Source organism: Cibotium barometz, chromosome 3 (genome assembly GCF_041138505.1).
Source record: "Cibotium barometz isolate CiBa-2024 chromosome 3, ASM4113850v1, whole genome shotgun sequence".
NCBI classification, from domain to species: domain Eukaryota; kingdom Viridiplantae; phylum Streptophyta; class Polypodiopsida; order Cyatheales; family Cibotiaceae; genus Cibotium; species Cibotium barometz.
The window spans coordinates 2,623,400-2,634,462 of record NC_141048.1 but is presented as its reverse complement, the minus strand read 5'-3'; the positions used below and the strand labels follow the sequence as shown (position 1 = coordinate 2,634,462).

The following is an 11,063-nucleotide window of genomic DNA, read 5'->3' as shown; positions in this document are numbered from 1 at the left end:
AATAAAGTAAGATAAAACCATAAACAATTAAAACCATAAACTAAGATCTATACTTTTGCCAGTAACACTCTATTCTCTACTCTATGTTAATTTTTATACACTTTACAGGTGATTTAGTCAGTTGGCAGCCATCCAAGGTTGCATTTAGTGAATACTCAGTCTTTGTAGTGTGTTGAAAGATTTTGCATTTGGTAGAAAGTCATGGCTAGCAGTAGTGATGTATTCGACATGTTGTTTGCTAAGGAAAACTTGATGGGACTAACTACCCATTGTGGTCCTATATGATGAGGCATGTATTGGTTGCTAAAGGCCTTTGGAATGTGGTCAGTGTTAGTGAAACTCGTCTTGTTTCACAACTACTAGTGCAACCAGGTGCTACAGGTACATCTAAAGTAGAATTTGATATACAAATGTGGTTCCTCTACATGCACCACCAGTAACTCCCACTACTTGTCAAAAAAGATGGGATGGAAGAGATGCACAGGCACATGCATTGCTTGCACTTTCTATGAAGCGAAGCATTATTCCTCATATTCGATCATGTAAGACTTCAAAACAGGCATGGAATGTACTTTCTGCATTATACCAGGTGTGCAATGAGGCACGTGTTGCATATCTACGCTGTGCACTTTTGCTGCACAGGTCGTAGCTCGGGACTTGCCGAACACCGTATGCGAGCCACGAATGGCTGCAAGCATACAACCAGGGAAGCAAGCTCAAACAGAATGCAAAAGGTGTGTCACTCACCGCTCAACCGTCGCCTTGAAGGATTCTCGCGTCGCAGTGAAGAAGGAGCCGCCGTCCCGCTCTACCACCTCTCCGCCGCCGCCGTGCCGCTACACAGTGCTCGATCGCTCTCACTCTCTCTCTCTCTCTCTCTCTCTCTCTCTCTCTCTCACACACACACACACACACGCAGGAGAAGGAAACCAAGGAGATAAGGCAAGAGCACTCTTGTATTCACAACACATGAGAATGAGGGTTTTAGGGTTACATTTGACTCTTATAGGTGAATTGGCCGTTCACACATGGGCGCCCATACATGGCCGGCCGATCCTAACCCTTACCGTGTTGATATTCAAGGTGCGCCTCTCATCGGCGATCACCCAATCCCTTTATCCTTAACATATGGTGCCGACAAGCCCAGCCCATAACTCAGAATATTTGAATTAATGACGTAAAACATAGTACGTCTCAATGTCCGTCATGGGTTAACATACGCAAACAGTTGGAGTCTGAGCACATAAATGAGAGAGACTCAATTGATAGCTTCTTGACCAAGATCAAAGATTTTAAGGAGTAGCTTGCTAGTGTGGATGAGATATATCCTGATAGTACATTCGCCATTCCCTATTTCAGAACGCAAGAAAACATTGTTTTTCCTTGTTTTTGGCCTAGAGAGAGAAAATATTCTAGAGAGAGGTAATTTAATTTTGAGATTATTTTGGATACAAAGTTTCTCCTTATATCTAAGATGAATTCCCCTGAAACAGAAGTTCAAAAATAATTTTCCAATGTGCATATGAATATGTGTATTAAAGACTGCATAAATTAGTTTCAGTGTTAAAAGAGAAAGTTTCACCATAATTCTACATAGATAATGTAGGGCATATTGATGCCGAGGTTCAATTGGAGAAAAGAATAATTTAGAATATTGCTATGAGAATAATTCAATAAAATGATGTATGCATATTATATCAGTCACACAGAAAAAGAAATCTCCTCGTTAAAATTCCATTATTCTCAAATAAAAGTATTATGACCAAGAATGAATGAATTTTAGTTTTTGTTGGGGATTTTACCCTTACGATTAGAAACCACAGTTATTTTATCAGATAAATAAGAGAAAAATCTTTAGGAAATAAGTCTAAGATTAGATCCGAGTAATTCAGGGTTAGACATTGAGCTAGTGAGAAAGGTGGGTCAGTAAGATGCCCGCCCATCTCTTGAATCAAAAATTAAACCAAGTCTTGTGACCATTCCCATTTCTTCAGTACACAAAGAATGGATAACCGGCTGATTTAGAGAAGTTTTCCCTAAGACCCGAAATCGTTGAGAAATGACTTATAAATTTGTTGTAATTGATGGGTGGATCACTGAGATACGAGATTCGTGATTTTCATTAAGAAAGTCTGTGTTTTAAGAAAAAGGGTCTTGTGAAATAAAACTCAATGGGAAATTCTTACTTGCATACAAACTCTGTTTTTGAAAAAGGACTGTTTGATGCCAGAATGCTAGAGGAAGCATTTGGCTTATGGGTTAATCTAAGGAGAGTTACGTTGTTGCAACAACTAGCGGGGAGTCATCGAAGGACGTCTCTTGACGGCAAAGCCTGCCAAGGTCTTGATGACCAGCCTCAGTATGGTTAAAAATGGTGCACTTTCGGTACGATGGGTGAGGGCCGACGAAGCAGTCCCTGAGTGAAGTGCTAGGACACCTAAGGAGGATCCTAAAGGGTTCTTACCAGGCGATGCACGGGCTCGCGGGGCGACTGCTAAGACACCCATGCGTATGTCGAGGAAGATATTGATGGATTGGCGAGAAATTATCTAAGTGAACTGGAAACTTAAAATTCGATCTCATTGGTTGACTAAGAGTCCGGACGACATTTTGATTGTAATATCAAGGCAATAGCAATGGAAAGGACGACATTTTGATTGTAATCTGAGAGTGATGGAAAGGCAATAGCACCCCTCTTTATAGAAAAAAGAGGTACTAGTAGTCTGCCTCCCTCCTCACGACCCTATTTTTTGTCTCCGATTGAGATACCTTCTTAGGAGAAGAAGGTGTATATTGTAGTGTGTTGTATACAAAGTATATTGTAGTGTGTTGTATACAAAGTATATTGTAGTGTGTTGTATACAAAGTATACAATGTTTTTGGGGTCCTCGGCACGATTCAGGCGCAATTCACATACGTTTTGGGCAGCATAAGTTTTCTGCAAATGTTCTTAAAAGGCTTCATTTTATATTAGTTCTGCTCAATTTTGGGTGTTTGGGTTGTGTAGTGGCAAAGATTTGGTGTGCAGCAGCATCTACAGTGTCTTCAACAACATTGACCATCATCCTTTTGCCAGTAACACTCTATTCTCTACTCTGTGTTAATTTTCATACACTTTATAGGTGATTCAGTTCAGTTGTTGGCAACCATCCAAGGTTGCATTCAGTGAATACTCAATACTTGTAGTGTGTTGAAAGATTTTGCATTTGGTAGAAAGTCATGGCTAGCAGTAGTGATGTATTCAACATGTTGTCTGCTGAGGACAAACTTGATGGGACTAACTACCCATTGTGGTCCTATATCATGAGACATGTATTGGTTGATAAAGGCCTTTGGAATGTGGTCAATGTTAGTGAAACTCGTCTTGTTTCACAACTACTAGTGCAACTAGGTACTATAGGTACATCTGAAGTAGAATCTGATACAGATGTGGTTCCTCTACATGCACCACCAATAACTCCCACTGCTGCTCAAACAAGATAGGATGGAAGATATGCACAAGCACATGCATTGCTTGCACCTTCTATGAAGCGAAGCATTATTTCTCATATTCAATCATGTAAGACTTCAAAACAAGCATTGGATGCACTTGCTGCATTATACCAGGTGCGCAATGAGGCACGTGTTGCATATCTGCGCAAACAGTTTGAGTCTGAGCACATGAATGAGGGAGACTCAATGGATAGCTTCTTGACCAAGATCAAAGATTTTAAGGAGCAGCTTGCTAGTGTGGATAAGATATATCTTGATAGTACATTGGTGCCCACAGTTCTCAATGCATTGCCTCGGATTCTTATCAGAGTTTTGCCTCTACTCATAGACTCATGATAAGGGGAAATCCAAATGCCCTTACATTTGATGAGATGGTTTCATTACTCTTGCAAGAAGAGCAATCTAGGCAAAACAAATCATATATGCGAGTTGGTGACCAGGCTTTTGTTGCCAATCAGAAAGGAAAAGGTAAAGCTTCTTCGCATGGCGGCTATAAGCCAAAATTCAGAATCCTCAGGTAAGGATATAGATAAAGATGGTGATAAGCCTAAAAAAAGAAGGGCAAGTGTCACTCTTGCAGGAAACTAAGGGACTACATACATGAGTGCAAGAAAAGACTAGGGAAGGAGAAAAAGAAAGAATTGGGCATGGATGTGGCTGATGCATGTGCACCAAGTGTAGAGAAGAAGAAATATGCTAGTTTCTCTCAAGATTATTGGGCATGGACTGTACATTGCAGCTATGACCCTTCTGCTCATGATGTATGCATGTCAGTGGCAAAATCAGATGCTAGTAAGCACATTACGTCACAAAAAGGTTTTTTCTCATCTCCGGAATCTATCCCAAGTGCAGGAATTGTCACATGTGTAAATGGTTCCTCATATCCTATCAAAGGAGTTGGTAGGGTTGTGCTCACTGCTGCAAATGGGGGCGCATTTACTCTTTTTGGAAGTTTTATATGTGCTAGGCATTAGGAAGACCTTGCTACAGCCTTAGCCTTTTTAGGCTTGATGGTGAAATTTGCGGATGCTAGATGTACAGTTCAGGATAAAAATGATGGTTATTCTATCATTGCCTCAAGTACCTTGTTTCATGGCCTATACAAGATGGATGTATTTCAGAAGTTGCAGCATGATGCTTGCTCAGTCTCTATAACTCGTGCAATAGGTGATGTAGAATTATGGCATGCACAATTTGGTTATTAAAATTATGGCAGTTTATTACGCCTTCAAAGACATGATATGGTGTTTGAGTTGCCACCTCTTGAGACCCCTACTAGACATGTAAGTGAGGAGTGTATTCTTGGTAAAATACATCAGGCATCATTTGCAAAGGATGGATCTATGAGATCTGTTAAGAAATTACAGCTTATACATAGTGATGTATATAGTCCTATGAGGACATCATCTATTGGGGGATATCTCTACTTCGTCACTTTTCATGATTACTCCATCCATTAAAGCAGAATTCAGAGGTTTTTATGTGCTTAAGGCACTTCGTATCTATGGTTAAAAATGCACGTGAATATAAAGTTGGCACCCTTTGTTCAGAGTATATGTCGAAGGAATTTCATGTATATATGGCTGAAAAAGGCATAAGACATCAATGTATAGTGCCATACACACCTCAACAAAATGGTGTGGCTGAGTGGAAGAATAGGTCTCTCTACATGGAGATGGCACGATGTATGGTGAAAGCCCAAGATTTACCTCATGGTTTTTGGTTAGAGGCAACTACGTGCACAAACTATGTGTTGAACAAATGCGCTACCAAGGCCTTGCAGTCTAAAACTCCTTTTGAAGCTTGCAGGAAGCCTTTTGTGGCTCATTTGCGTGTTTTTGGTCATCTTTCTTATCATCTTGTGCCTGAGCAACAACGTAGTAAGCTTGATGTGATAAGGCACTTAAATGCATATTTGTGGGATACTATTCAGAAAGCAAGGGATATAGACTCTACCATCCAGCCTCAAAGCGGATTTTGCTAAGTAGAGATGTTGTTTTGTCAAAAACTTAGTTCAGCCCATGCTTTCATACAAAAAACAGTAGAATGTATGCTCACAGGACATGTTTGATTCACTCCTACCTTTGTTTAATGGAGGCCAGCCATATATAGAGCAATTGAATGCTCTATACAAAAAACAGTAGAATGTATGCTCACAGGACATGTTTGATTCACTCCTACCTTTGTTTAATGGAGGGCAGCCATATATAGAGCAATTGAATGCTCAACCAAGTATTGAAATTCAGCCTTTACATGTGCAAAATCAACTTGCAAATCAGTCTTTTGATGAGGTAATTATTGAGGATGTAGTGGATGATGAGGAGAGAGCAGCCATAGAAGAATCTAGGCATATGCCAAAATGGCTTGTGCAAACATTGAGGGATAGCAAGTTGGCAGCTTCTTTACCTAGCAGAACTCGTGCAGGTTCTCATCATGCAGATTATTCTCATGTGGATCATGTTCTCATTTCTACTTTATGTAATGAGGAGAAGTCTGTTTCCTTTGAGGAAGCACAGGATGATGATCATTGGATGCATGCTATGCAGTATGAGTATAACTCTATACTCAAGAATGACACCTAGTATTTGATAGATCTACCTCATGGCAAGAAGGCCATTGATACTAAGTGGGTTTACAAGTTAAAATGCAAAGAAGATGGTAGCATTTATCGCTACAAGGCCAGACTTGTTTACAAAGGGGTATGCCCAGCAAAAGGGCATTGATTATGATGAGACCTTTGCACCTACATCTTGTATGACTACCATTAGGTGTCTCATTACTTTGGTAGCACATCATGGGTGGAATGTACATCAGTTGGACATTAAGACTGAATTCTTGAATGGTGACTTACATGAGGACGTGTATGTATCGAAGCCTCCTAGTTTTGATGTGAAAGGAGAAGAGTCTAAAGTATGTAGGTTGAAAAAGGCTCTTTATGGCCTTAAGCAGGCTCCTAGAGCATGGTATGAGAAGATTCATGCATACTTCATTGCAAATGATTTTTGCAACAGTGCAACAGAGAGTACCCTCTGTGAACAGTAGTAAGGACACATTTTTTGTCATCATTCTATATGTTGATGACATGCTGCTCTCACGGGACGTGATATAGATCAGATTTCAGCCTTTAAGGCTGATTTGCAGGTCATCATTTGAGATGTCAGATTTGGAGTCCTTGCATTATAATTTAGGGATTCGGTTTATGCAGCCCAATGATGGCATTGTTATGCTACAATCTAAATATATACAAAAGCTATTAAAGAGGTTTAATCTTGAAGACTGTAAACCTGTGGCTACACCTATGGAGATAGGTACTCGACTTAGTCTTCAAGATGCAAGAGACTCTTTTGGTGCTAGTTTGTATCAGTAGACTGTTGGATCCCTTCTATATGTATGCAACATGAGGGCAAATATACAGTATGCGGTCTCACAGTTGAGAAGATTTATGCATGGCCAAAGTACGAAGCATTGGTAGGCTATCAAGCGAGTTTTTCGCTATTTGTAGGGCACTCAGTATTTTGGATTGTTTTATCCAAAGGGGGGTGAGTCACAGCTGCATGCTTTTAGTGGTTCATATTGGGCTGGATGTTATGACACACGAGTGTCCACTAGTGGGTTTTGCTTTTGCCTTAGTGATTCAGGTATATTATGGGGCTCAGCAGCAAGAAGCAGCCTACAGTGGCCACTTCCAGCTCTGAAGCTGAGTAGGAGGGCAGCTACAATTCAGTGTGTGTGGCTCAGATGTCTTATGGTTGATTTGAGTGTTGGACAGTCGTATAGTACTACGATTTTCACTAACAGCCAGAGCGCATTAGGAGTTATTGCGAGGAACCGAGTGTTTCATGCTCGCACTAAGAACATTGAGGTGCATTACCACTTTGTTAGGGAAAGACTCTCTACAGCAGAGATCCTCTTTGTCTCTATGTGCCTACACATGACAACATGGCAGATTTATTCACAAAGGCTCTTTCTTATGAAAAGTTCAAAGCTTTTCATAAAGCTTTGGGCTTACTACCTTTTCAGGATTGATCGGGCATATCCTATACATGTTCACATTATGACTCCAGGGGGGATTTGTAGCATTATATGGTAGTATTGTGTGTGAACACACTTAGGACCGTCAGGGCACTTTTTCCCTCACTATGAGGTTTTTTCTCCCATGCGTATGTACACACTCTTATGTAATCATTTTGGGGTGTGTACTTATCTTTTGCATCTGGCACACATTTGTTCATTCTAATCTAGTGAGTGTGTGTACTCTCAAGCTTCTCTATCTTGTGTGTGTGCATTGTTGCAACCCTATCCCTAATTCCAACACTTCCAACCAGCTTTGTTAGAATCAAAATGGTGGTATATATAATATAAATTGCACCTCGAAGCAAACACATATTTAAAGATAGGGATGTTGAGGAAGAAATAGAAGAAGGTGATAACACCCCCAATGCTTTAGAAAGTAACTAAAAATATGCTCATGATGTAAATGTTATGGACGATGATGTCATTGAGAATCAATTAATATATACATGAGGAGGGCTCATCTCATCATCTAGTGGATTTACTGATAGTACATGCTCTTTTATCCTTCTATGGATGGTAACGAATTCCCTTTTAATATTGTGTTTGGAGATATTGGAGATATGTAGACCTCATTTTAGAAATTGAGCCTTTGGAGCCATGGACCTTATATAGGATGAATAATCATAAAATTTCTATTATATTCTAAAATCAAATATATTCACTAATATTTTTGATAAAATGTTGTAAGTAAATTTTGATGTAAATATCGACACACATTTCAACCCACATATCGATGCAAGTTCTGAAATCTTCTACTGACAATAATGCTAAGGCCCAAGAGATCGCATACTTGAAAAAAACTATCTCGACAAAAACATTGCACATCATTACTATGGGTAGATCTCTTGTAGTGAAAGTTTTGAGTTTTTATATGCACCCAGGAGGCTTTGAATATACACCACTCCCATTTCTCTACCCTTTTTCCTCCTACACTGATGGGAGAATGTACATGCACCCTACTCCGAGAATCCTAATGGGGGAGTAGTATCCTTACCCTCGCTCATTACCCCTACTTATCACTTATCTTTTGTGAATATTTTTAGGTTATTTAATTTGTCTTATGTTTTATTTTGTTTGGTTTTCTAAATAGATTAATAATGTAAACATGTCATCAAAGAAAGGTCAATAGTTTAAGTCATCTCTCTGCTTTAACTTTTTTAATCTTATGCCATGTCATTGCCATCTTTCCTTCTTCTATACTAGAGGAAGAAGAGAGAGGTGTCGAAGAATACTTTTCTTGTTTTTGTCCTTTTTATGAGAAGAAGAATAAAGGGAAGAAGAGAAAGAATCTCTTCTCTTTGGGGAGGTTTTTCAAATTTCTCTTCACTTTCTTTATATTGAAGAAAATGAAGAGAAAAATAAAGATATACATTAATTTTGGTGTTTGTTGCTTGTAGTATTATGGTCTCTTTAATCGCATCTTCAAGCTGACATTCACTCTCGACTCGACGTAAGACTCCCATCGCTTCTATGTTTTTACTATGTGGCACCCTTGTGTTCATTGATATATCTTTTATATGTTTCACCAATGTGTGATCCTGTTTCTTTTTTAAATATAGAAAATGAAATATAAGGGCAATATATATTTCAGGAGATAATACCCTTGAAAAGGAAGGATCAACTGTATACCTATGCCCTTTCATAGCAGCCATGTGTACTCAAAGGGGCGAACCACCCTGGCGTGCCTACAAAGGACCACGTGATGTGGCCATGAGAACGAAAGAAAGAATCAGCATTGTGCTAGGAGTGACTTGTGTGGATTGTAATGAGGATCCTGGGGATAAGGATTATGAATCAGCATGTGTACTCGAAGGGGCGACCCACAAAGGACCGCGTAATTTGGCCATGAGAACGACAGAAAGACTGGTGTGGATTACGAATCAGCATGAGCATGTGCTATTAAACGAGAGAGAGAGAGTGTGTGTGTGTGTGTGTCCGTCCGCGTGCGCGCGTGTGAGAGAGAGACAGAGAGAGAGAGAGAGAGAGAGTACGGACAAGCTGGCGGAGGCGAGACGTCCAATTTTTCTTTTTCTGACACTAACAAGAGATCAGAGCGACGCGGTGACAAGGCAGGACAGAGAGCACGAGAGAAATGCTTAGCAGCTTAGGTCGGTGATCATGTCCTCCTCGACTCCACAACGAGTCTTCCGGCTATCTACATAAGAAGTAGAGCTCGGCACACCAGCGTATCAGCACCAACAACGCCTTTCCTCCACTTTGCAACAGATTTAGCGAGATGTCTAGTTCTGCCCAGGTAAGTACGTAGGGCGAACAATGTATCATCAACTTCTAATTGGTATGATATTTGATTTTAGCCTCTTGTATAGCTGGCTATAGTAGCTAATTGAATAATTAGTATGCTTCATGATTCTGCAGGCTGATGCAGCGGTGATTCTTGGGCCTTGGGGGGGCGCTGGCGGTGACGCCTTCGACGACGGATGGCATAACTCAGGTGTTTCGAAGGTCACCATTTATTACACGGAAATACTCCGGGGCTTGGAGGTTGTGTACGGCAACGGAAACACGAAGCTTCACGGTTCCCGCGTGGGCAGCACAAAGGAGGTAGGAGAGTAACGAGTTAGAGAGCGCCTCTCACAATTACGTCACGTTCTTCTACCTTAACTCGTCTTTTTAATATTGCTTTTCGTTTCGTTCACGGCGCAGATCCAGTTCAACCCGGCAACGGGGGCGCTCGAGGCGTTAAGTAACATCTCCGTCACCGTCGCTCGTGATTCCGGATACTTCTCCGGCGATCCTAACCACATTGGCGTGGTGGCTGTGGGCCTCTCTGCCTCAACCGTCACCACCCAGTTTCCGAGTGCCAGGAATGGCCAGATTGTCCGACCCCAAATTCTTGGCTTCTTCGGCGGTGCCGGCACCAACATCGATCGCCTCGGTGTTTACGTCTCCAACGTTCGCGCCTAGCAGCATGTGGACGTCAACAGGCTTTGTGCAGGATGCCCAATAAGAAATAAAATAAATAATCACTCTCCGTGCACGTGAGACATGCATGCACAAATGCGTTTCCCCAAAAAAAAATGGTTCTGTTTCTCTACATGTGCTGTTGCTGTGATTGTTACACCTGTTGCTGTGATTGTGTGTAACAACGTATGTATCGTGTGCATTGTGACTCGTGAGATTAATCTTTGAATGACCGCCGATCTTTCGTTCACGCAACCATTTTGTAACCATATAAAAACCTATATAGCTCTCGCGCGCGCTCTCTATCGCTAGATATCGCTAGATAGATTATGGATATGTACGTATGCATGTATATGTAAAACAAAAGTTATCCCTAGTGGCGAAAAATAACTTTTAAATTGTCCTACATGGGAAGTTATATAGTATTAACTATGTAACTACTAAGGAAATCTATCTTGCAAGTTGGAGTAGAGGAGAGAGTCACAAGATCCCAACGTTCAAGTTGTTCCTTCAATTATTCTCTAATCGTTGTAATTATCTACAAGTCTACGTTTGGTTGGTAAAATAGACATTGC

The 11,063-nt window shown here is 40.7% G+C and overlaps 1 protein-coding gene across 1 annotated transcript; it reads left to right on the top strand.

The window, feature by feature from the left end:
• The first annotated feature begins 9,624 nt into the window (after nt 1-9,624).
• Nucleotides 9,625-10,621, top strand: LOC147639599 (jacalin-related lectin 9-like). The gene is made up of 3 exons (XM_086772122.1): nt 9,625-9,820; nt 9,943-10,128; nt 10,231-10,621. The coding sequence occupies exons 1-3, from the start codon at nt 9,803-9,805 to the stop codon at nt 10,489-10,491; spliced, it is 465 nt and encodes a 154-aa protein (XP_086628248.1). The 5' UTR covers nt 9,625-9,802; the 3' UTR covers nt 10,492-10,621.
• Nucleotides 10,622-11,063: the final 442 nt, after the last annotated feature.